At 31.7% G+C, this 26369-nt stretch overlaps 2 protein-coding genes across 3 annotated transcripts; one reads left to right on the forward strand and one right to left on the reverse strand.

Annotated features, from left to right (window-relative positions):
- Positions 1–15: 15 nt before the first annotated feature.
- On the reverse strand, positions 16–8448 carry LOC130655490 (uncharacterized). 2 transcript variants are annotated; one of them, XM_057458254.1, is made up of 9 exons: positions 8349–8448; positions 5512–5957; positions 4234–5037; positions 3912–3968; positions 3457–3499; positions 2967–3042; positions 2457–2514; positions 2164–2380; positions 16–1513 (listed from the first exon to the last, which is right to left on the reverse strand). In XM_057458254.1, exons 2-9 carry the CDS (start codon positions 5885–5887, stop codon positions 1036–1038), a joined length of 2109 nt encoding a protein of 702 aa, XP_057314237.1. In that variant the 5' UTR covers positions 5888–5957; positions 8349–8448; the 3' UTR covers positions 16–1035. The 2 variants fall into 2 exon arrangements, with proteins under 2 accessions (XP_057314237.1, XP_057314238.1); XM_057458255.1 differs by lacking the exon at positions 8349–8448 and adding an exon at positions 5257–5393 and having other exon boundaries at positions 5512–5581.
- A 302-nt stretch (positions 8449–8750) lies between these two features.
- On the forward strand, positions 8751–26033 carry LOC130655486 (rho-associated protein kinase 2-like). Its single transcript, XM_057458251.1, has 39 exons — positions 8751–9092; positions 13195–13276; positions 14642–14742; positions 15925–15984; positions 16060–16137; positions 16215–16272; positions 16570–16687; positions 16765–16906; positions 16990–17077; positions 17314–17355; positions 17429–17525; positions 17633–17724; positions 17848–17951; positions 18101–18156; positions 18252–18288; positions 18407–18433; positions 18514–18602; positions 18738–18786; positions 18872–19099; positions 19207–19356; positions 19455–19730; positions 19933–20005; positions 20080–20234; positions 20342–20526; positions 20700–20769; positions 20851–21141; positions 21353–21446; positions 21889–22118; positions 22433–22495; positions 22568–22606; positions 22965–23094; positions 23510–23672; positions 23775–23853; positions 24038–24103; positions 24180–24315; positions 24417–24482; positions 24590–24716; positions 25022–25160; positions 25239–26033. The coding sequence occupies exons 1-38, from the start codon at positions 9012–9014 to the stop codon at positions 25152–25154; spliced, it is 4155 nt and encodes a 1384-aa protein (XP_057314234.1). The 5' UTR covers positions 8751–9011; the 3' UTR covers positions 25155–25160; positions 25239–26033.
- The last annotated feature ends 336 nt before the right edge of the window (positions 26034–26369 follow it).

The raw sequence follows: 26369 nt of genomic DNA on the forward strand, positions 1-26369 counted from the left end.
CAATTTCAATAATAATAATAATGTAAAATTAATATTCATTTTTTGAAATTAGTACAACAAAAACTTCTTATTTTTCACACTAAACAAACGACATTAAAAACAACAACAAATTTATTGGCAAGAAACTTCAACTTGTTATAAAACCGCGGTTACACTTTCTTTTTTATAAACAATTGACTTTTTGCACTTCGCCCCGAACATTGTTTAGCTACTTAGGAAAAACACCCCAGAAAATTGTCTAGTCATTTTTTACCTGGGTAAGATTGTACGAGGCGAATTGTTTATTTTCAAAGTATTTCAAAATGAGTCAAGTGTTTAACCTCAGAACATGAAAATTTGCAAAGTATTCATTCAAAGTGCCACTGTTGCAAGGGTTTTAGATCTGACAAACTTAGGACTTCAACTCGAACCATGGAAATTTATATGTTATTTGACCAATTATTTGGCAAGCAAATCGGTAATTTTCGACAATTTATTCGCCAAGTGAAAGTTGTTTGGCAATTGTTTAAAATTTTGGCAATTTTTTGGGCGATTGTTTATAAAAAAAGTGTAACATTGAATTTACATTCCAGCAAATTGTCCTTTTGAAAACTCTTTTGTCAAACTTGACTTATTTAAAGTTAGATCGCTTCGTTGCGAAGTAGAAAGTTAGAATTTCGTAGACAAGAATAAAAAGACCAATAAAAAAAACAATATTGACGTTAAAAACATGCTAACCTCAGCATATTTAGTAACAATACAACTATATGGCAAAATTACAACATTATGTAGAAAAACGTATTAAAGGCCTTTCAGCATTCGGGTAGATTTTTCTCTGATTGATAGGTCCTGAACAAATGGCCAAAAGAATTTCGGCCAAAGTATAAAACTATATCGGCCCACCTGAACGAAGAGCCTAAAAATCTGACTCTAGAAAACTTACAACACTCAAAATACAAAACTTGTAACCATGGAAACTTACTAAACCGCGTTAACAACAATTTTTTAAACGTACTTTAGTGGCAAACATGAAAATTACATAAAACATTAAAATCTTTAAAAATTATTAACATCTCGAGCAGGTAAAAGATAATCAGACGTGAGAGGAGATAAAACGAATCCATTGGATTGAGATGAAAATAAACTGCTTTCGCCAGAGGAGTTCGTTAAAATTGGATATAATTCAGAGGAAGCATCCTCACAAGTACTATCTGCGCATGACTGGACAGCGGTCGAAGTTTGACTTGAAGAATGCAAATTCACATCGGTGTAAACAAAAGTCTCACTTGAAAATCTTTCCTCGTGCTTTTCGTTGTCCTCAAATATTTCGCCTTCATTATTCCACGAGTTTTCCATGATCCAGATATCCTTAGATGTCGGATTAGTTGAAAGGTAGTCATGGCAACACTCGACCATGTTAAGATTCACATCAAAATAATCCCCATTTGTACCTAGACTGGACGTCTTTTCACTATTGAGAACCGTCTTTGAAAGATCTTCAAAGGACATTAATTTTTCGGATTGAATCACCTCACTAAAACAACAATGTTAACTTTCTGTCGAAGAATCTTCAGAAACGGTTGCGTTTGAAACACGCGATAGAAAATTAAAATAAACAATAAAAAAATGTAATGGGTCCTCCCTAAAATATACACTAGCGAGACAAAAAAATTGACTGCTTTTGAGAGGTCCCCCCTTTAAAGATTCATTTTTTTCCCTAATTAAATATAGAGAAAATAAAGTACTCCAGAGACGATAATGAGAAGCGAATAGCTCAGGGCCGAAACGCAACAAGAAAAGTTCCCGTACTTTTACAGACCCTTCGAAGCCCTTTTCACTGCGTATCTGAAAGAGTGTTCTAGTTAGAAAAACGACAATGCCCTGAATAAAAATAAAAAATAAATAAATTTAGCAGTATAAAAAAATTGTTGTAAAAAAGTGAAAACAAAAACATTTCTGCTGATATTCGCTTTATAGATAAATTTAAGACGAAATGCTCCGGCAAGACCCCGTAATAAGTGTTCGGAATAAGATCTTACGCTGTGAGATTTTTTGTTATTCGTATAAAACTCCTGTCTTATAGAAAGTGTTTGATTTAGAGAGGTTCCACTCTGTAATATTCAACAAGTCATGTAAATGTTTTCGGCATGAATAAACTTTAGTAAAACAGAAATTTTAACGAACCTGCATTTCAATGAAAAGTGAGGTGACAATACCCCTGTACACTTATCTTGATCTTGTGTATATGAAGGTAGAAGTGGGTCTCTACGGCAAGAGTCTTTGTCGTATAGTATACCGTAAGTTAAATGCTCAGTCGATGGGATCATAAAGGAATCACAACACTCCAGAGAAGAGTCATGTTTTGAATTTATATATTTGGAATCGTTTTCATTAAGTAAGCCTATGAAAAAATGTAAACGGTATATAGTATTGATAAAAAAGTAAACTGCTGAATTTAATTAATATTTACTCCCTACTTCTAATTTCTTCTTCTAAATCCTTGATGTAGATTACTGTGTGGAGGATAATACTTGCCTAAAACACAACGCAAACTTTTAATGGTCAAACTTATATATTTATAACATGCGTACGAAGTAATTAAGTTTTTTCTTCATTACAGAGTGCTCAATAATTTAATAGAGTCAATAAAATGTCACAAATGAATCATGCTGAAGATTGTGTTCACAGAAGGCATGAAACTTTAAGTTTTAACCATGAAGAATGGTTCCAAACGAAGTTTTTTTTTTCATTTGTGGCACTATTATTGATGATAAGTTATTATCTGTTATTTTAGAGAAAGAAGATGAAAAGGAGAGGATTTTTTATTTAAATTTATAAACTTTTTAAGTTTTTTGCTAAATCTGGGTTTATACACTTTCAAAAGCGTGTTTAATAAATAACACAGGTTCAGTAGAAGTAACACAAAAAGTTATCTTTTATTTCAACTGACTATTCTTACTATCTGAAGTCTTCTTGTCTAAACTTACTTTTGTTACATCACAATCTAGATAAGCTGGTAGCATCTGTTTTAATGAAACTAAAGCAGCTTCTTCTTCAACTTTTCTAAGAAAAATGCGTTTGATGTTTTCACTTGATGAAGAGTCGATACTAGAGGTTTTACGAACAAGAACAGGGGCTATTTGCAACGAATAAATGGCTATTTTAAAAACTGAAAATATGCGAAAAAGTCGTTGAAAAAATAAAATTTATTAAAGCACTTATATTTTTGCATGCTATTATCAGTAGTATTTCCACATGACATTTTTACTTCGTTAAAATATCTGACGTTCTACCCACAACCTCAATTCATTATTTTCGAGTTGAAAAGAGAATGTCAACTTTGTTTTACCCTGATCTGCAGATGCGCATTGAAAAGACAATAATATTTTCGCCGTCCAAAATAGTCCTGTCCTTGTTTCGATTTCTAATTGAGTTGTACTGATACTTATGAAAAAATATTCAAAAATATATGTTTACCTTGGTTGTTGAAGAACTTTAGCCATGTTGTTAAACTTGTCAGCTAAAACAAATAAAATGTCAGAAAATTGGATCAATTTTTGCACACGTCTAGCGTATAGCCGCGTGGTAAGGTACAAATGCATTCCGCGCACTAAAAGCTGTACGAAAAAGTGCGTCCATAATAGTTAGCTCCACAATATTTGGTCCTCTTTAAAAAACATAACAACAAATTTTAATGATTATATCCCACATTTAATGTTTCTATTCCTTCCTCAAACCTTTAGTGTTGGCAAAAATAACTTTGGGAGAGTGCGCCTAGATACACGCGAAATTTCACCAAAGGGAGCGAAAAAAAATAAATGAGACGCGCAAAATTAACAATTACGCGTGACTCTATTGAAATAAAGGTATATACATAAGTAAGAGAAAGTATTGAGGAGTATTGGTTAAAAAAAGCAGATTCATACACTTACTTTCTTTTGAAAAACAGGTTCCTCTGTCATCTATAAATACTGGAGACGATTGTAAAACTAAAACAAAGAAACACATACATATTTCTAGCAATTTTTGTACTAACTTAAAAGACTACAAAGTGTCAAAAAAATATAACAAAAAATGTTTTAATCTTCACTAAATTCATGATAACACGGGTGTTTTCCAATAAACTGCTTGGCATTAATTTGAAATGCTTAACCTCTATCGTATGAGTGGGTTCACATATAGTGACTTATTTCTTGTCAAAAGCGATTACGTTCGTTTTAATAATATCTAAACCAAAAATAACCAAACATGTACCTTTTAAGTTTCTCTTTTGAACAAACGAACCAAACTTTGTGCTTAAAATGACGTATTGGAATGACTCTCCAGCTGTTTTTGTGTCATCATCTTTCAGTCTTTTCAAAGTAAGTCTCCCACTGCTACATAAAACTTTGCTAGCAACGCGTTTTACAGCACTGCTTATTGGTTTATATTGTTGTAAGAGTTTCTTTGTGTATGTTGATGACAACCATGATGAAATTGGGGCCAAAACAAAATCAGGATGGACAAAAACTTCATCGCTGTCGCTTTTTTTTTCTGTTACACTTACTCCTGCAATATTTTGACACGAGATTAAACCAGTTTGACTATCAATTACAAACTTTTTTGTTTTAGTGCAGTATACGTAATTACGTGGATCCACTGTTTTACGGTTTGTATATATACTTGGCAGTTTGGAGCTTAGATCTGCTCTTTGGCGTGTTAGCAATTCTAAAATACTTAAACTTGATTTCGGATGTTTGTAAAAACTTCTTGTTAATAAATTATTATTAGTCAATTCTGACGATGCTTTTGTCGATTCAGAATTTTCGATTTCTAGACAATTGTTTTTATTTGTAGAACTTCTTGTAACAATTACTTTAGTTCCATCAATGGTTTTTAATTCCAGTTTAGATTTTGGTAAAATCACTTTAAATTTGTTGAAACTTTCTATTGGCAGAACATAATTAACAGAGTTGCTAGCTTGATATTTTGTTGTATCAATGTTACCATCAGTCTCATCAACTTGATATTTAACAACTGAAGGTTCACAATAGTCTTCTTCTTTTTCAAATTTTGCATCTAAAAATAGATACAATATTGCATATTTAGGTCTAAAAATAATTTTTAACACTTTAAAGCAAAACAAACAATAAATTATTGATAATAACAATCACAATAGTGACTAGTCCTATTTTGAAATTCTTGACACTACTATTAACGATAGTGATAAGATAGCGATAAACAAATCGATACACAAAAAAGGACATGGTTGATTTCAATTAAACTACAGCAACTGACTTTTCATGTAGTTTGACACTGTTTGTTATATCTCCTTGTTTATATTTTTGTATGCAAACTTCTGATAATGACTCTATGGTAAAATAGCTCGAAAGAATATATTTGGTTATAGCTTCTACTTGGCTTGGCAGTGATGGCTAAAAAATCAATCAGGTAAATTGTAAAAACAATTGAAAAAAATGAACTTGTTTTACAAACTTTAATAATTCTTTTATAGACACTGATAATACTGCAGAACAACTACCAATAAAATACCTTGTATACTTGTATAACCATCACAGATTGAAGACACAACACTACTTCTTGTGTCACTTGCATGAAAGTTTTGATGCAAACCGATAGGAGAATTTACATTCAACTTTCGAGATTCAGTAAGGATATTAGTGGGTTTCAAAACATCTTTCTTCTCACTAATGCTTGACGATGAACTGGACCGTTTTTTTGAAGCTGATAATGCTGACAAACCAGTAGATATTATAGTTTTGTTAATACCATCTGTTTTATTTTTGGCAAGAAACTTTTTTTGCAAAGTTTGTGACATTTGTAAAGGATTGATTCTCATGCAAGTCTTAGTTTCACTTTTTTCAAGAGTAATTTGAATCAGTGTTGCACTCTCTTTGCTTTCCAACATTTATAAATAAAACTGCAAGTTTATTAAATCTTTTCTTTCAAGAAAAGTCTTCTATAATAATTTTAAATACCTAAAAAAATATAAAACTATACAACGTTACGCTTAGAATGCAACCAATTTTTTTCAGTTGCTTTTTAACTCCAGAAGCATCTGGTATAAAAGAACTAGGATTTAAAAACAATAATAAAAGGAAAAAAGTTTTATGTATAAATGTCTTGCCTGTTTGATTTATAATCTCATTCAAACCAGCATTCCCAGTTAATTGAACAAGATAGTTACCCAGTTAGTTAACGCTGGTAGTGGCTAATTTTTTGAGTACAAACTCAAAAAACCCTTTATTTAGGGTCAAAAGCACATTTAATTTAGCAGACTTTAAATTGCCAACTTCTGTCTAGTTATTATTTTATTAATAGAGCATTATGTTCAGTATGAAGCGTGGTGACACAATGTTACTTGGCAACAGTTTTTTCACAATGTTTATATGAATTATTTCGATATTGTAAAATTGAAATGAACTGCTTAAGATTATACAAACGTTCCTTATAAGACAGTCAACTGTCCAAGGTGTCCACTTTTATCCTGCCATAATTGATAATTAAGTTTTGTCTCTGTTATTGCTGAATTTAAATGGTAGAGAGACGAGGTAATTTATTTTATTCCTTATTATGCTATTCCATGCATCCTTGACCACCTGTTAGCAAGAAGTAATTAAATGTACTTGGGCATTACTATGATTCTTGTTGCAATTATAATTGGCATTTTAAATTGGCTCAGACAGAGAGCAAGCATTCTAATACAGATTCATTCGGCAACAAATAACTTTTGCAACACTTTACCAACTTTTACCTTGAAGACTAAACCCCCATAATCTGTGAAGTGTGACAAGTTAGTTGTCAAAAAATAAATAAAAATGACTTAGGTGTAAACTTTAAAAACTTTGTGTACTAACTTAAAAATATGTGCATATTACACTTGTCTGTTCACAGAGGCGTGTATTGGTTTAGGCATTTTCTAGTTCCCTCATTTTTTTTGTCTACAGGCAAAATCAAAATGGCTATTTTTTAGTGATACGAGGCTATATGAAAATATTTGGAAATAATTACTTTTCAAGAATAATTTCTGGACTATATATTACTCCTTAGTATTATTCAAGACTTTCTGCAAACAAATATGTGTTTATATTTGTGTTTCTCATATGTAATAATCTCCAAATGAGTATATGCACTCCCGAAAAGCGTGCAGAGGTAAATCGGCCCTAAGAAACATATATAACACATATATTTTATCACACTTACTTCAATAATAATTTTAGAATTGACACACCTCGCCTGTTGTGATCTAATAATCAAGATAATTCCTGCAGATCTTCATAACAAGAATATTTGGAAGATTCTTTGGAAGTTAAAGAAAAAGTATTTGGATTTGTAAATTTGAGAAAACTGCCAATGCCTTTTGCCTTTGTTATGACAACCATATTCTATTTGGGAAAGTGTTAAAACTTTAAATATAAATAATCCTTGACTTTCTTCCAAAAGCTCCTACACTTTCCTGAATGCAACCTAGTTATTCCCAAAATGCAAAACATCACCCTAAATCTGGGCACAAAAAAAACCTATGGAGTAAACAAACAAGGTTGTATTATATACTTATTAACCACATACTTGTTGAGCAGTCAATAACAATTAACTAGTCAATAAGCCTTTTTATTTAAGTGAAAAAGAAACAAAAAATATCCATCATTTGAATTTTAATAACGTCAGCAACAACCCATTAATGCCCAAAAAAAAAATTGAGAATTTTTTTTCTTTGTTGCCATTTTGTAGAGCTGATCAAAAAATGTATAGAGTTATGCGCTTTTGACGAACAGTTAAAGAGATACTGGGGTTGGGGGTCTGAGGATAAACAAACAAAAATCTTTTAACAAAGTTTGTTCATGTTACCATTCACAGTATAACTGCATTTAACATTTTTGTCAAGGTAATGTTCAGGAACAATGGAATACAAGGCTTGATGTGGTGCTGTTAGTAAACAATCCAGGCATTAGAGGAAAGGCATGTACAAGATCACAGAAAGATTTTTGATAGACAAAGAAATGTCAACATGTTTTTTCTACCTTAGTAAGTTCCAATAATGGTTCCAGGATATTAGTTTTACGACTTTTATCCTACTCATACTGCTTAGACCTCTCCCCTTTGATTGCAGAAAAGTTTTGTCATCACCAGGCACCTTTATTCTCAAGTGTGGATGGTATATATAAATATCAATTAATTCTCGCTGTTAATAATTTTATGGATTACCTTTTTGCGGAGGCTTAATCATTTATTACCTTTTTTTCGGAAGCTTATTTTGCGAATTCGGAAAAAAACAACTCAGCTATTTCCACAGAATTATTTAGTTATATAGCTAAATAACTAAACAGAAAAAATATATTTTATATATATTTTCTTATTGAAAATCTGACCTAAAAGGTTTCATCAACTGTTGCATCTTCCTTTCTTCTCTGTTTTCTTTTTCTTCTCCCTCACCGAAACACATGTCCGACGATTCCGAGAAATAAAAACAAACAAAACTGATTACGCGCGAATGGGTGCTTTATTCTGCGGAACAGACAACTACAATACAGCGATGCTGGATAAGCCTTTCAACACCTCTCGACAAAATTGACTAATACAGTTTTTAAATCAAAAAAAAATAATTTCCAGATAAAAACAAAGAACTAAAAATTCATTTTTTGAGAGTAAGGTCATAAAAGCAAAAACAAAGGTCATCTTGTAAATTTGTTATATCTACAATGTTAAATTTTACAAGAACGTTCAGTCACGTGACTTATACCACCTCCCATGGAACGGCCGTTGTTTTCGGTCTCTGTATGAAACTGAGATCAAACATGAAGAGAGTAAAAACGTTCGATCGGCTTGTGAAGGCTTGATGAAATTGACACATAATAGCTGTACATTGTATATTAGCTGACATGATGGCATTTAGTATTTGTCACGAGGGAGGATAGAAAAAATAGATATCTGCCATAATAGTAACTACTATATTAGTAGTTTTTAATAGACACAAATTAATAGCTTGCTAAAGCCAGTTGGTTTAGCGGCAAAATAAACAATTCCCATACATCATGTCTCTTGAAAAGCGTTACCTTGCTTTGGAAGAAAGCATTCGTAACCCTGCCAGTGTACTGCATGTGGATGGTTTACTGGTAAGATGTAATCTTTTTTATTACATGCAAAACCTCTATATTGTCACTCTGTTTTAGCTAGCTAGCTATGTTTAGCTTCCTAGCTCGGCTAACTACTATAATGACTTCTAAACCACCTACTAGCTAGCTAGTGTTCTATGTTGGTCTAACTAGGATAAGCACTTCTGATCTATATCTCCTTATTAAGGTCACAGAACTCACATTAACAATGTTACATCACTTATAGTTAGTGTTTACAAATCTGTATACATTATATTACTTACTTACTTTATATTACTTACTTAATTTAAATTAAGATTTTGTAATCTAATAAACCCATTCCAAGTAAAATTCATAACTTCATGTAACAAGCAGGCAATAATGCACAAATGGTCATGCATAAAATCCTGCATTACAAGAGTGCAAAGTTTCAGTTAACCATTGTCTAAAATTGTTGTGAAAAAAAGGTTTTAATTTCTTCACATATCTTTTACGTAGGGTTACTACCTAATGTACCTTTTTTTGTATATAATAAAAAGTGGATTTTTATATCATTTTCTTTCCAAGAATTTTATTCTTTTGTTTCTTTAACACAGAAAAAAACACATATGAAAAATTTGTTTCACTTAATTCTTATAAATATTCAGAAATTCATATATTTACCCTTCCTGATGATTTTGCAATGGCTTACCACTTGTTGCCACCATTTTGCCAAACACCACATTAGCGGAAGTTGAGTAACAAGGAAATTCGTTTTGGTTCCTTTTGTATTTTACATTCAAGAAAAATCCATGAATTAGGGTAATAATGATGTTTTCTTACGCAGGCCTGCTTTTTTGCCCTGATATACACATACACCTTTTGTAAACAACTTGTATAATAACAAACAAATGTAAGATACTGTTTGGATTTTAAGTTAGAACAATACAGCATTGGGAATCTACGACAGCATTTGCCAATGTCATTGTAAATGTGGTCTTAAAATCCTGTGAAGAAACCTGTAAAGAATTTCTTTATTTTTTTTTTCATTTTTTTCCCAGTTCACAACATTATAGTGCACATCTACCACTTTGTTGTTTTATTCCTTTGTTCCACAATGAATTAATCCTTTAAACATAAGAACAGAAGGTTAATGTGGAAGCTCTATCTACTCAATTTCCATAGAAAAAGCTGACAATGGTCATTAAATAAAGAACCATAAATTAAAAAAAACAAAAAAAACGAAGTACGAATACCAACATTGTATATTGTGTTAAAAAGGTTGGTCTTACTAGGAGAGGTTCTATCTCTCCAATAGACAACTCCACTTAAGAACTAGTATGTCTAAAAAAATGTAAAAATAGATTGCTTAAAGCAATCTATATAGGAATTGCTCCCATATGAACAGTTGGAATATTCAGTATATAATCAGTTACCTTTTTTCCAACTACCCCAACAGAATGAATTATTGTGTAAATTGACTTACTGTAATTTGTATTTTTGTCAATTTTGCGAAAATTTATTCTTTCAATATTTGATTATTTTTTTTAATAAATTTTTACTATTTTTTCTTAGCACTTATGTAATAGGATTTATGTTTCATACAGAAAAGTCCCTAAAAACTATATGAATTGAAAAAATGCCATCAAATTTTTTTTATTTAATGGGCAACTTTCTTTTAGGTCAGGATTGGATTTAAAATTGTACCTTGTAACTAACAAAGAAAGAGTTTTAATACAACCTGTAAATGTCAAGGTGTGCTTAGCAATGTCAAAGAAATGGAGATTGTTGTAGATTGCAACTAGGACACTTAAAAATATTAGCCGCAATAGAACTGAAGTAAAAATGTGTTAAGTACGTTTTCAGCACCAATACAGAATTGTTTAAAACATGGGAAAGTAATTTGCCATAATTTTACTTATGTCAAATACAATCTTAATTTTTTTAACTGTTACACAATATAATAAACATTTTTCTTTGTTTACATGAACAGTAAAGTGTTGTGTACTTTCTTAATTCTTCATGCTTGGTTAACTAAACTAAATTTTTAATTAATATGGATTTAAAATTTGAACTGTAGTTTGTATTTCAAGGATCCCAGGAAATTTAATATTTATAACTGTTCTTTGTTTTCACCTCTTTAAATGTAAAAATGTCATCTATAGTGTTGCTGTTCACCTGGCTAATATGTGATTGAGGTAATTAAGTCTGTGCAAATTTTAAAAATTAAATATGCATACTGAATTATTTAAAATATATCTCATCTCATGTTGGAGTAGTAAAAAGATACACCAGCTGCATAAATTAGTTTGCCACCAATGTATTTAATCATAGATGATGGTGATATATATGTAATCTGCCCTTGTTCTGAGTATACATATCTTATTGGTTTCACATCGATATTCAACATCTATATTAAATCTGTCTCTTTAAACTTTTTACGTAATTGGGAATGTTTCAATGTAGATTGTTTTGAAGAATTAAAAGAAACATGGGAGCGCTATGACAATAATTTAAATCCTATTTCAGAATTTTATCTTAAATCCCCTAAAGCATGTGGCTAGGCGAGAAATTTCAGGTGCCTTAAATCAGATCATTTCTCAGTATACATATTTGATTAAGTGATATTCTGGAGAGAATAGAAAGTTTTATTTTCCTGATAAAATTCTAGTTGGAAGATAACTAATGCGTACAGAGATTGCTGGAGCACGCTCTGTTATCTGTTATGATCTATAGGTCCCAGTTGCAGTGCTTTCATTGTCACTAGAACTAGAAGTAAAAATGATTTAAGGCATAAAAGTTCTAATGCACATCATTGTTATTGTTAATTATTTAAAGCTCAATTTTGGAAGTTTTGTAATAAAAAATACAGTGATGTTTAATCATTTGATGGATGTACAATGATAACGTTTTAACATTTTTCCAAACAAATGGAAAATTAACAGAGAAAATGATGCACGGTGTGACAATTTAACACATTTTTCTCTTATAAAGTAAACTATGCTAAAAATTATGTGTTCATAGAGAATGTTTTAAAAAGCCTTCTCAAGTTTAAACACAAAATTACTAACACTTACGAACCTAATTGTTCTATTCTACATCCCTTTTTGTATGCTAATGTGTGTACAAGGACCTACAAAGCATTCTGTCTCAAAATTTTAAAAAAGAATATAAAACCCAATGTCTTCTGGCAAGTCACCAGTTATGTTATATAAAAAAACACCATGTTTCTGTTATCTTTATTTTGACTGGAACAGTCCGTAGTAGGCAATATGATAAAAAATAAATCTATCAATAAAATGACATGCCATAATTCGAACATCGCCAAAATTTCTTAAAAATGCTGTTAGGTTTGAATAGGGAAGCAATTTTATGCTTAATAAACACATCTTGTAAATATAAGGAAGAAAATTTATCTAAACATAATTGTGATATATTTAGGTTTTTTAATTGCTATACAACAAAAAACTGTTTACACTTTGTTTGGTAAAAGGATTTGTATTTCATTTTTTTTAAAAAGAATGAGCAAGTTTAAATGATAAGTTTTGTCAATAACAGAGACAAAGAAATCAAATAGTTGAAATAAGTTATTATTAGATTTAATGTACTATATTATATAAAGAATGTTTAATTTGATTTTCTTAAATCACAATGTTCACAGGACAATTGTTTGATTTTTCGTAGAAAGGCTTCTCCTTTTTTGAAAAAGGAAGCCATTGCATGGAATTTACATATAGTAGCCCTTTAGATTCGCCAGCAAATTTAGCATTGTTCAACAAATTGCATAATATAAAATTTATTTGCAGACAGTTTTTAATTCATGCGCATGTTCTCTATCTTTACAGAAACATGTTTTATCCACCTACAAACACTTGGAAAACATTCTTTAACTTTCATTATACGTTCACATTAATTTTATTTTTACACTACTATCATTAATAACAGTTAAATTTTTTGTTAATACTGTATACAATGACTGAAGTCTTTGTTGTGTATAAGTATTATTGCCAAGTAAATAAATAATAGTTTCTTGAAACTTTTTAAATTTACCAATGTACAACGCTAAGGCATTTTCAGGTATAGTTTATGTTAGACAATTGCTTTCGAGAAAAGTTTGAGTTGATGTATGTTTCTTTGTTTGCAGGATGCAATCACATCCATTTACAACGATTGTGATTTCCCAAATATACGGAAAGAAAAGAACTTTGAGAACTTTCTAAATAGATGTAAGTTGCATTGTTTTGTTATTTACAATTGTAAATAGGCCTGTATAGATAAGTATATCTATATAGATATAAGAGCCTCTTGGGAATTGTTGTAAATCCAACTGGCATTAGTATTTTAGGTATCAAATTTCCTAGCAAGTAATAATTCCTGCACCATCGTAAATTCAAAGGTGAACCTACAAATATTGGACCTGTAGATTCAAAAGAAAATAATTTATTACAAAAAAAATTAAAATTTTAAATTGACATATTTAATGAACAGAGCTTTAAAAATTAGGTGCACACTCCTTGTATTCTTTCACCTGGTGTACACCTACACTTTGCTCAACATGTAAAAATAAACGTGCATGTAAAAATCAATGTTATACCTTCCTTTGTCTCCTCAGCATTGATAAACGTTTCATTACAGATGAGAATTAACATCATCATCATCATCATTCTCGGCTTAACGTCCGTTTTACATGCTAGCTGGGTTGGACGAGGTATATTAATGACCCTCTTCCAATCTGATCTGGACTGTGTTAGATCTAAACTCAACTTCCTCTGTATCAGGTCTGTCCTTATAGCCTCCTGCCAAGTCTTTTTTGGTCTGCCTCTGGGCTTTGCCCCAGGAACTATCAAGTCTCTACACTTTCTTACCCAATTATCCCCCTCCATTCTTTCCAAGTGCCCCAGCTAATTCAATCTTCTTATCTGGGTAACATCTTTAATTCTATGGATACTTAGCCTGCTTCTTACAGCTCATCTGAACTCTTTCTGTCTCTCAGACTGGCGTTACACATCCACCTAACCATTCTCATATCATTCCTTTCTAAACGGTCAAGATCTTCCTGCTTCACTGCCCATGTCTCACTACTGTACAACATAACACTTCTTACACAAGCCTCATAAAACTCACCTTTTAACTCAATTGACAAGACTCTGCTAGTCAACAAAGGAAGAAATCTCTGAACTTTTTCCAAGCAGAACCTATCCTGCAAGTAACACTTCTTCCAACACCCCCTTCACTGCCCAACATATCACCTAAGTAACAGAAGTTCTCAATTATCTCTAACGAGCCACTGTTGGACATCATTAAAGCTGGAAATACTTCATTCTCTATAATCTCACCTTTGCAACGCTTGCATACAAACTGAATGTCAGATCTTAACCTTCCAACAATACTACTGCACTTCTTATGTACCCAATGCTTGCAAGTCTGACAAAAAAAAAACTGAGTTACTACCAACCCCTTCCCTGCAAACACCACAAAAGTATGGCAATATTTTTAATGTCATTATGATAAATCATAATAATTAAAGCTGCATGTTTTACATGTTTTTGTGAGCAGTGTTTAACATATCATGCTTTATTATTTTTCTTTAGATGGCCAGTCTGCTAAAATGATTCAAAAAAATAGGGCAAATGTTACAGATTTCAAGCTTCTAAAAGTTATTGGCCGTGGCGCCTTTGGGGAAGTACAATTGGTAAGATATTATTTTGTAACTTATTTTTTAAAACAGTATTTTACAGGGTGAATCAATGAAAGCTTATATGTGCTATACAATTTCCTTCCCCCTCCCCTGAAAAACGCAATTTCGAAGTTTGCTACCTCAAATAATATCATAGACTATTTCTAATTCAGATGAACACATTTTGAACTAGCCAAAGTTCACTTGGACTGGATTTTAGTTTATTTGGTTATGTCCGAACTCTTAATATGTGCTAATTGTTGTTAACGTCAGTATGGCCATTTTTCCCAGATTTTGGTGCCTTTAAGGCCTGACTTGAATTTTGTGGTGAATGGCTGTGCCAGAGAATGCAATAAGCAATTTTTAACGCTGCCTACTGGCCTACGTATGTGCATTAGGAGCAACTTAGCAGTCATCTGCAGAGCATTGACTATTTGACGTTTTTGTCCATATTTACAATAGAATGGAAAAAACTGCCTTGATCTCAATATTTTTGTCCAAGATTTTAAGGGACAACTTCTTGTGTGGCTACAGGAGATTTTCTTTTTAATCCTTTTCTACCTGTTAACATCACTAATATGTTCCCCTAATTGTTTACTTTTTCCCACGATGTAATACATGCTCTCTAGTTCGAAAGTATTTGAGTTGAGTAAAATGATTAAAATCGTTCCAATCTTTGTGGTTGATAATAATAGATAGACTAAGGTTACAGGGATATAATAATTATTATTAAAAGTTTTTATCTTTAAGTAAATGATATTAAAACAAAAATCAAATAAGTGTGGAATGTTTATTTGGTTAAATGTTTCTTTCATGGTAAAGAAAAAAAATGAATTATATATGATTGCTCACAGAGAAAAAAAACAGAATTTTTAAAAGGGCTGTTTCTGCTAACCTAGAACATCTGAATCTGGTAATTCTCCTTTGCTGTTGAGCTAGGTTTTACCTCAATGGAATCTCGAAACTTAATCTTATGCTCTCAGCTACAAATCATGAAATAATTTGTGTCAACAAAATTTTGTACCTGTAATCTCTGAGGCTACTGGAAATTCCAGAATAACCTAAACGTTTTTTAGAAAAAGCTCTTTTTGTGCAGCCTGGATTAACCATAATGCCCATTATTATTTTCTTAAGTGAAAAAGTAATTATTTTATTCTTATTAAATTATACTTAAACCTTTTATTTTTATTTCTTTAGGTTCGACACAAAGACACTAGACAAGTTTTTGCAATGAAATTACTAAGTAAATTTGAAATGGTAAGATATGCCTTTGTCAATTCTATTTTATAGACGTTTTAGTCACATAATTTAATTTGTTGTTTCTAACCTTAGATAAAAAGGTCTGATTCAGCATTCTTTTGGGAAGAGCGTGATATTATGGCACATGCTAATTCTGAATGGATTATAGCTGTAGGTCTTGCGTGTTTGTTTGTTTTTTCAATATGTTCAAATTAAATAAAATAATAAAAAAAACATTTTTTCCTTAGCTACATTATGCTTTTCAAGATGAAAAGTTTTTGTATATGTTAATGGACTACATGCCAGGTAAGTATGTTATGAAAGAGAAAAACACTTTTAAAATAATGCATATTATAAGCATACATTTTTGCAGTCTCTCTGAAAACATAACCAAACACATGCCAACAAAATATAGACAGATAATTTACCATTACCACCAAAGTTACCAACGCAAAAAAAAAATTTCTGGGCCAGCCTTGTTGATGTCATTGAGAATAAGAGACAACTAATAATTCTGCCTTATTCTTTTTAGCTTGTCCTTAAATTCCAGACAGACACAATTACATAACTAAAAGTCAACTAAAACTCTTTATGTTATTTTAGGAGGGGATCTTGTGAATTTAATGAGTAACTATGATATTCCTGAAGTTTGGGCGAAATTTTATATTGCTGAAGTTATACTTGCATTAGATGCTATCCACAATATGGGATTTATTCACAGGTATTGTTTGGTTCTTAAGAGGAATGATTTTTTATGTATTTAGGGTTTATATATTAAAAAAAACTTATTTATTTTAGAGATGTAAAGCCTGACAATATGTTACTTGATAAGAATGGTCATCTAAAACTTGGTGATTTTGGTACATGCATGAAAATGAATAAGGATGGTCTTGTAAGATCAGACACAGCTGTAGGGACTCCAGATTACATATCACCAGAGGTACGAAGAAGCATCTTTGTAAATGTGTTTTTTATGCGTTTCATGTGTCTCGACTTTTTTTGAATAACTTTTCTAATTTTTAGGTGTTAGCTTCTCAGGGAGGAGAAGGTATATACGGTAGAGAATGTGACTACTGGTCAGTTGGTGTTTTTCTCTATGAAATGTTAGTTGGTGAGTAGAAATAATTTGACTTGTTAGAAGATAGGGTTCGCTACGCTTCACCCAATTGATCTTCACTCTTTACCTTTAAAATCTCAAATATTTTTAATTTCTTTATAAAAATGTAAAAGGGTCCCCAATTCTCCTCATTTTTTTATAAAAATACTGTCATCTTTTCTTTAAAGATTAAAAATTATTATCAAAAGTTCGCAAACCTTCTCAAATTTTAATACATTACTTTTTTGTAGGTGAGACTCCCTTTTTTGCTGATTCTCTCGTCGGTACATATGGTAAGAAATTTTTTCTATTTATATACAATTACTTAATAATAGGAAAGTAAAGAATATTATTTGCTTTTTTAAGGTAAAATTATGGATCACAGAAACTCACTGCAGTTCCCTGATGACATTGAAATATCGGGTAATGGAAAGAAGCTCATTATGGCCTTCCTAACTGATCAGTATGTAATATTTTTGGTGTTTTATCATCTAATACGCTTCTCTAATTTCTATGTAAAAGTACTTAAAACAAATATATTCTATACTTGCGCATGCTTTATATTTTTAGTAAACACAGACTTGGTAGAAATGGAATAGCAGAAATTAAAAAACATAGATTTTTTGTCACAGATTTATGGGATTGGGATACTATACGAACAAGTGAGTTAACAATGAGTAAAAACAAGCTGTACACATTTTCTCTCCAGCACAACATTGTTTTCGCTACCAATAATTCTTCAAATTAAATTTATGGAACACTAAAGAATCGCCTTTGATTTTTAGCTGTTGCTCCAGTTGTTCCAGAATTGAGAGGAGACGATGATACGTCAAACTTTGAAGATATTAACGAGCCTGATGGTACAAATGAAAATTTTGAGTTAACGAAGGTATTTTATGTTATTCTAGTGTAAAGAAGATTTTCAGGAATGTAATCTTAGGATTTTTGGTCTGTTTTTTTGTACTTGGATGTGAGAATTAGAGGTGTTCGATATATAGTGTTATGTGCATTTGAATTGATACTGTGTTTACTATGTAGGCATTTGCTGGTAACCATCTTCCATTTATTGGATTTACGTATTCAAAACATAATCAGTGAGTCTTCTGTTTTTTTTTTGTTTGTTTTTTTGCTTTAAGTTTATTTTTTTATTACTATTTATTATTATTTTATTAAAAAAAATTCTATTTAGAATTTTATCAAAAAACAGTTCCAGAGATGCAGTTGTTGTGAGTATCACTTGTTACTATTGCTCATTTAAGATTTTGACGAAGTAATGTGCAGCCTTTTTAAAGAGCAAGAACAGATGTTATGTGCAAAAATGACTTTCTTTCTGCTTCATTTCAGATATCACCTACAAATGATAATGAAAAGGTAGGATTTTAGTCAATTTAAAACTAACTGCACTGATGGTCTAACTTGTACGAATTTATACAATCCCATATTTCTTTTAGGTGAAGACTTTGGAAATGGAAAACAAAAAACTGACGAAAGAATTAACTACACTAAAAAGCTCTAAGGAGCAGTTCGAGAATCAGATAAAGTATTGTGAAGTTTTGTTTTTTCTTTATCCTTGTTTTATTCTTTAATGTAGGATGCTTTTAATTGTATGAAAATACATCCACTCAAATTGTATCTATAGATCACTTTTTTAAAAAATAGATGTTTTTTTGTTTAGAACTTTAAAAGCTAAGCAAGTCAGACAGAGTAAAGAACTTGATGAGGAGGTACTGATTTATGGTTTACAGCTGTTAAGCATAGTTGACTTGCACTTACTATCACTTTCTTATTGAAATGTCATTTCAATCTAAGGCTGAAGCACGCAAGAAAGCCGAAGCACAGAATCGTGATCTAGAACGCGCAGCAGCGTTGTATAAACACGATATGAAGGAAAGTCAACGTAAAGCTGAGTTTGAAGCCGACGCGAAACGGAAGTTAGAACTAAAAGCTCAAGAGCTTCAATCCAAACTTGATTCAGATTATGATATCAGAGAGGAAAGCAGTAAATTACACCGACGGGTACAAGGTTTGGAAAAAGAAGTAAGATAATGTAAAATTTATTATGTTTAGTCTAGACATATTTTATAGTATTTAACACGTAGAGTTATATTCGAGATCAGTTTTGATTTTAATATTTGAATTTTTAGAATCATGAATTAAAAGAAAAATTGCAAACTGCAACTGAAACCACGATGAAGCTAAAGAAAGCTGAAAATGATTTGAAAAAAGCTCAAACAGTTGCTGAGCACTCTATAAAAGAATTAAATGAGAAGAATAAATTACTAGCAAATTCCAAAGTAGGTTTGTTTTTCTTAGCTAATCAAGATTTTTACTTAAGATTTTTTACCCCCTTTGAGGATCTGTTTAATAACCTTTTCCCCGACATTTTCTTCAGGCAAATGTTGAAAAGGAATTAATGAGAGCGCAAGTATCACTAGAAGCCGAGATAAATTCGGTAAAACATGCTAAAGACATTCGACGGGAGTACGAGAAACAGAACCAGTCTTTAAAAGATGAAGTTGATCAACTGCGCAGCAAGTATAAAAGTGATACTACAGCCATGCAGAAACTACAAGATGAACTTATAACACTAGAAAAATCGAAAGCGAATATAGAATTTGAGTATAAACAATTGCAGGGTAGATATGATTCTAACAAAAAAACTTTTGAGGTATGTTCTTGGTTGTTTGTTTGTTTATTTGTTTGTTTGTTTGCTTATTTGTTTATTTATTTGTTTGTTTGTTTTTGTTTTTGTCTTCTTGCTTTTTTTATAGGAAATGTTTCCGCTGTTATGTTAGTTTATTTCGGGTTGTTTTTTGTCTTAATTTTGCTGAAAACTTCAAAAGATTTTTCTACTCTTATTTTTGTTTTAGAACCAACTGGCAAAACTGAATGCTGAGAAAAAAGAGAAAAAGTTATCAGAAATACAAATACTTGAAAAAGAATGTACGCATACTGAAACTCCTTCGCAGTGCTTTTTTTGTGTTAAAACTTTCAAAATAATTTCATTTCTCTATTAGCTGCTGACATTCAACGAGAGAGAGACGATCGCATACGAGCCGAGTCAAAAGCTGCAAACTTAGAACGTCAAGTTAATGTGTTAAACTTGGACTTGAAGAATTTAAAACAAAAACTTTCTCGACTTGAGCAAGATTACCAAGCCAGTCAACATTCTGTAAGATTTGTACTTGTTCTCTCTGTGTATATAGGAGTTCACACAATAATCTGCTATGTACGCTTTGCAGAGAATGAGAGGTTGATAACCGAATTCATTATATGTAGGTTGATAATTTAAAAAGTGCGCTTGATGACGAAGGCGAGCGACGAGCAAACATCCAATCAGAATTAAACGCTGCCACAGCAGACTTGACAGTTTTAAAAACTCAAGAAAAACAATTAAGAGCAGATTGTGCACGAGTGTTGGAAGAAAAAAAGCAAGCTCAAGACTCCTTAACGAAACTTACTAGGTTAGATGAGTCATTGAATTGTGATTTTTTCATTTTTCATGAAAAAAAACTCGCTTTTTAACGCTAAAACTAATCCTGTGGGGATTCAGAAATTACAGACCGAAAACTTTTACGCCGAAACCTGGATAGTGTAAACTTGGATTTTATCATATCTGTCTTTTTTTAAATTTCAGTGCATCAGCTGTTGATGATATGCAGATGAAGGATTTGCAAGATCAACTGGAAGCACAACAATACTTTTCGGTGATTTGCTTATTTATTTTTTAAATTGTTTGATTGTAAGTTAAGTGCTTTCAAAAAAGCTGACAAACTTTTTTTTTCTAGACGCTGTACAAGACGCAGGTGCGCGAGTTAAAAGAAGAAGTTGACGAGCGCACCAAGCAAACACAAGCTCTTCAAGGCGATTTACAAATTCTACAAGAAGAACGAGATTCGTTGTCTGCACAGTTAGAATTAGCACTTGCAAAAGCAGAATCTGAAGAGTTAGCACGGTCCATTGCAGAAGAGCAAATAGCGGATCTTGAGAAAGAAAAAACTATGTTGGAACTTGAAGTAAAAGATTTAATTGCTAGACATAAAATGGATTTGTCGGACAGAAGTAACCAAATTATACAGGTATGTTAATCTTCTAATTTTTTATTTTATGACAGTGGAGATTGACACACTGTACATTGAAGCAATGAGTCATACTGCAATGGCGTTAACAAGTTTTTCCTTAATATAGCAAATTGAGATATTTTTATATTTAAAGGCAGGCCGGCACAAAAATTGTTGTTATTGTTAAGTTTCTTGTCCTAAAGTACGCTCCTTTTGGTAATTTCTTTAGATAGAAGACAAAGTTCGTTCGCTGGAACTTAGTATAAAAAACAAAGATAATGAAATCAAAGTATTAGAAGAAAATATTGAACAATTAAAAATAGGTAAATTTTTTCTTCGTATATTTGCTATTTATGAATGGAATGTTGATTTAACCGAATGAGACCTCTTTTAACAATTTCTGTTCTCCCCAATAAACTGTTTCTAATGTAACTTTCTATAAAGAAACTAACCTGTTTGCGAAAAAAACAACTTTGCTGTTTTTTAGTCAGAATTTTTAAAGTTTTGATGCACATAGAGAAAAAATAAGAACACGATAAGGTAGTTAAAACCCCAAAATGGCAGTAAGAATATGTGACGTTGATTATAAGTGCCAATAATATTTTTAATAAGAGTCAATGTTTTATAACTAGATTTTTTTCTCCAGAGAATGGTGGATACTAAAGTCTCTGGATTAAAAAACCCCGGTAAAAAAGACTTTAAAAACCTCGAAAAACGTTTTTCAGACACCCTATATTAGCATTTAACTTTTTTTTCTACTTTTAGACGTTGAAAGTGCGAAGAATGATACGTCGAGTAATAACGTCGAAGTTGAAGCTCTGAAGAAAACTCTAGCCAACGAAAAAACTTTAAAAATACAAGCTGTAAATAAATTAGCCGAAATTATACAACGAAAAGATGTAGGCAGTGGAAAAGGGAAGGGTAATAAAGTAAGCTCTTCTGAAGTGAAAAAGAAAGAGAAAGAAAACCGAAAGTTACAACTCGAACTGCGGCAGGTGAAAATATTTTAAATGTTGTGGACGGTTGTTAATGTTTACCAAAAAAACCGTAGTTCAGTTTCTTTTAAGGGTAGAAATCTAATTAAATAAATTAAATTCCCGCCAAAATTTATTTATTTCGCTCTCCCTCATTTATAAAAAAATAATAGGTAAGATAATAGAATTAATAGAAAATTTTATTTTGTCCGCTAAATTCCAAAATTTCTTCCCTTGAGGAATATTTTTGATGTTGACGCATTGCACTTCACATTATTTATTCAACGAGATCGTAAATAATAAGCTAAATTTTTTAACGATTTTTTACATTTCAGGAAAAAGAAAAATATCAGCAGGCGGTAACTAAATATCAAGGTCAAGTGTACGAGCTGACAACGGTAAGTAGGGTTCGTATAGTGAACACCTTTTTGTGATAAATAAGATGACATTTTGTTTATATCCATGTTTAGTCCAACACTGATGCAAAAGAAGAGCTAGGTAAAGCAAAGGTAATTCAACCTTTTCATAGTTTGCATGCACGAAGCGATTACGCTTTACGTGTAATCATAATGTATTTTCTTGTTCCTGCTCGCCTTGCTGGCTTACGATCTACGGAACTATGTGAACACTGCTTTTGCTAAAATAGAGCGCATCTAATATGTGTATAGATGTTTTTGTTTGAAAAGTATAATGTCGATGCTTTTTTAACGTCTTTTTTATTGCCATAAATCTTTGTTAAACACTTATGGCGATAAAAATATTTTGTCAGCTAAAAAGTTATTTAAAAAAAGGCTAAGTTACATTGCAGTTAGTTCTTCAGTCACTGCACAAAGTAATTCAAAATAAGCTGTGTTTTTACATACTTAGATGGAAGCAGATTCCAAGGATATGACCATTGAGCAACTTCAAGACCAAATCGCTAGTTTAAATGGTGAACTTACTGCAGTTAGAGCACTGGTACCTAGTGATGCTGATAGTAGTCTGCTGTTGCAGCAATGTATGTAACTTGATTTGAGTTTTTATCTGAGACTGACGCTATAATGACTGATTATTTGTTTAACTGGGAAATACAAGAGAATATTGACTGATGGACAGTATTGGCCGAGCTTGCGAGGTCAATATTCCAAGGTATTCACCGAAATAGACATTTATAAAGTGAATTATTGCTCGGGTTTGCTTTATTTTGTGAAACGAAATGAAACATAAAAGGGCTATGACGTAAGTTCTAACCAATCACATTGCGTGATTACAGAAAATATCAATGCTGTCCTCTTTCCTGGGTAGTAATGTATACAAGATTCATGTTGCTGTTTCGATGTAAAAATATTATCAACAAAAGGTCCGTTTTCTCTCTTGTGTTGTGCGTTATAAATTATTACTTTTAATATAATTTCACACTTTTGTTTGTTCAGCAAATTTCAAATTAGAGGGCTGGCTGTCTATACCAGAAAAGAAGAATAAAAAACGTTATGATTGGAAGAAACAATATGTGGTGGTTAGTCGGAAGAAGATATTTTTTTATAACAACGAACAAGAAAAAGCCGCATCTAATCCCTCCATGATATTAGATATTAGGTATTATTTTTCGCAAATGGCGCCCCGTCGCTTATGTTTTCTTTGCCTTTTTTTGTAGTTTTTATTTAAATATTATTTTCATCTTTTGTTTTTATTTTTCAGCAAATTATTTCACGTACGATCAGTTACGCAAGGTGACGTCATCAGAGCCGATGCAAAAGATATCCCAAAAATATTCCAGGTAGGTATTACCTAGTCATCAGCAGTACCTTAGTGTAGTAGGAAATTGATTAAATAAATTTCTTACATTACGATAATGCGAGAAAGCTTATCCTTTTTGTTTGTTTGTGGAAATGAGTATGCGAGAACGTTCTTACTCTCCATATGCAAAATATAGTACACTTCATTGAAATATTTTGTTTTAGATTTTATACGCAAATGAGGGCGAGAGCAAAAACCCAGAAGAGAAAACGGAACAAGAGCAAGCAGACGTGAGCCTTGATTATCTTATATATCTGCAGTGTGCTTACCGTGAACTGAAGTAATGTGTCCTTTTCTTTGCTTTAGGATAAAGCTGGTTTCTCCATACCGTTCAAAGATCATCAGTTTTATATTATGCATTATCATATGCCAACCACTTGTGATTTATGTCCCAAAGCTATGTGGAATGTGATAAAACCGCCACCCGCCCTGGAATGCAGGCGTAAGATTCTTTCTTACTGGTGTTGTCAATTTATATATAAAAATTCACAGATTTTTTTCATGGGATTAATTCGCTTCTAAAATTGGTAATTCACTTTCTAGGGTGTCATGTAAAATGTCACAAAGATCATGTTGATCGTGAAGAAAGTTGCATACAAGAATGCAAAGGTAATACAGGAACTAATTTTATTTCTTTTCCCTGTATGCTTTATGACTATTGAATATTTGATGAACTACTTTAGTTTGTGTTATGTATAGCCATTTGTTTGCCTTAGTTACTGTCGATTACGCCACCGCTAAAGATTTGTTAGTCTTGGCAAATACAGTGGAAGATCAAAAACAGTGGGTACAGAACCTGTCAAAAAAGGTCGTAAGGACGGCTGCAGGCCCACCTAAGAAAAGGTAACGGTTTCTAGTTATAGTGCAGAAGATTGTGGTTTCAATCCCCCCTGCAGAGTCATGCCAGAAACTGTACAATAATATGAATCGATCTTTTCTGCTTAGGGTTAAAATGGGAGTTTTAAATGCACTTTCATTCCATTGATAACAGTAGCAATAGGAATGGAAGATGTTATTCTGTATAAATAATTGTAATAATAGATAAACTGCCTGTTATTAAAGTAATCTCACGTTCCTTTAAATGTGTTGAATGCCTGATATCCTGCGTTACTGTTTTGTTAAGTTTGTTAATATTTTTTCTTGTTTAGAAATTTAGAATCAGGTATTGGTAGCATATCTAGAACACTTTCAACGAAATCTATGAAAGGGAAAGACAAGTCTTCTCATCGATCTACTTCTGTTACGTCACAACATTCGAATGCGTCGAACAGTAAGGATTGATTCCAAGTAAGTTGTTACATTCTTTTTTTCCGAAAGTCTACATCGCAAGGGTATTTAGGGTAAATCTTCCTATTTTTTATTTAGTGTAATCGTATATCACGCATCTCTTTTACAAAACAACTCCGAAGAATACCAATACAGCATCTTACCCAGTGGACTGATCATGAACGTGCTCTATCTTAGTTGATTTTCTCTACATAAAATTATCCTCGCATAGCTGCCTTCAATTGAGGTTTTATTTGTAATTCTTATACACCAGAATTTTTCTACCATTTTTTACATCTTTTATAAATGTTTGTACACAAGCGCTAGGTCAAATTTTTGGTCTTTGTATACAAGCAAGAAAAATTATCGGAAAAGAGGAAAACAAACACTCCTTTTTGGTTATTTTCGGCATCTACGAGGAGAGTCCATGTGAGTTTTTTTACATCATGAATTTGCTATCATTCATAGTTAACACGTAGTGGGTTTTTTAGGACGTTTTCTCTACTGTATGATATTGTGGGAAATCTGAGTAATTTATTAGCTTTTTTAAATTCCATCCCGCGTACGTATATTGTGTAAAATAATTAATTGTTAGTTTGTTTTTGTTTTTGTTGCTCTGATTATAGATTCAGATATTATCTTATAAACTCTCCTTCGCTGATAGAAGAGTGCATATCTAGTGTGATGAAAGTTAGGTTATTTTTTATTGTATTAAACTCTGCGGTGATGAAATTATCGACGTGCGCTAAACAGATCTTATTTTATAAAACATAGATAAAGAAACCATTTTATCGACTTTGCTCATCGTTAAGAGGTATGTGCTGAAATATCGTATTCAGCACTAAACCTCTATGTAAAATGTACTGAAAATAAAAAAAGTTATTTGTAGTTAAAGATTGATTTTTTATTTTGTGTCCTCAAGTTTGTCGTCAATTTTGACCAAAAATGGCACGTGGTGTAAAAAGCATTAGAATTTTAACTTGTTTGAAATTTTTATTCGGTACAAATATATGTTCATTCCACACCTAACCAATTTAAAAGATAAATAAATAAACAAATAAATGAATGAATAAATAAATACGGCCTTCTGTTAAAACACCAAAATTCAATCTCAGTTACTTTAATTAAAAAAGCTTTTGTTAATTTTAGCGATTTTTTGCCCGTTTTGCGAAACTTTGTCTCGAGAAAGTTTTGGTATAAACTTCCTAAATCGACAATTCGCGAAATTTT

The sequence above is a fragment of the Hydractinia symbiolongicarpus genome, chromosome 8, assembly GCF_029227915.1.
Source record: "Hydractinia symbiolongicarpus strain clone_291-10 chromosome 8, HSymV2.1, whole genome shotgun sequence".
Lineage (NCBI taxonomy): Eukaryota > Metazoa > Cnidaria > Hydrozoa > Anthoathecata > Hydractiniidae > Hydractinia > Hydractinia symbiolongicarpus.

Excerpts from the sequence above, each read along its gene's own strand:
- LOC130655486 (XM_057458251.1), top strand. The coding sequence starts at position 9,012 with ATGTCTCTTGAAAAGCGTTACCTTGCTTTGGAAGAAAGCATTCGTAAC. Across the intron at positions 17,526-17,632 it reads ATGGCCTTCCTAACTGATCA|TAAACACAGACTTGGTAGAA; the intron begins GTATGTAATATT and ends TTATATTTTTAG. Across the intron at positions 22,607-22,964 it reads AAGAGCTAGGTAAAGCAAAG|ATGGAAGCAGATTCCAAGGA; the intron begins GTAATTCAACCT and ends TTACATACTTAG.
- LOC130655490 (XM_057458254.1), bottom strand. The coding sequence starts at position 5,887 with ATGTTGGAAAGCAAAGAGAGTGCAACACTGATTCAAATTACTCTTGAA. Across the intron at positions 3,500-3,911 it reads AACCTGTTTTTCAAAAGAAA|CTGACAAGTTTAACAACATG; the intron begins GTAAGTGTATGA and ends TATTTGTTTTAG. Across the intron at positions 2,515-2,966 it reads TAGATTGTGATGTAACAAAA|GCAAGTATTATCCTCCACAC; the intron begins GTAAGTTTAGAC and ends GTTGTGTTTTAG.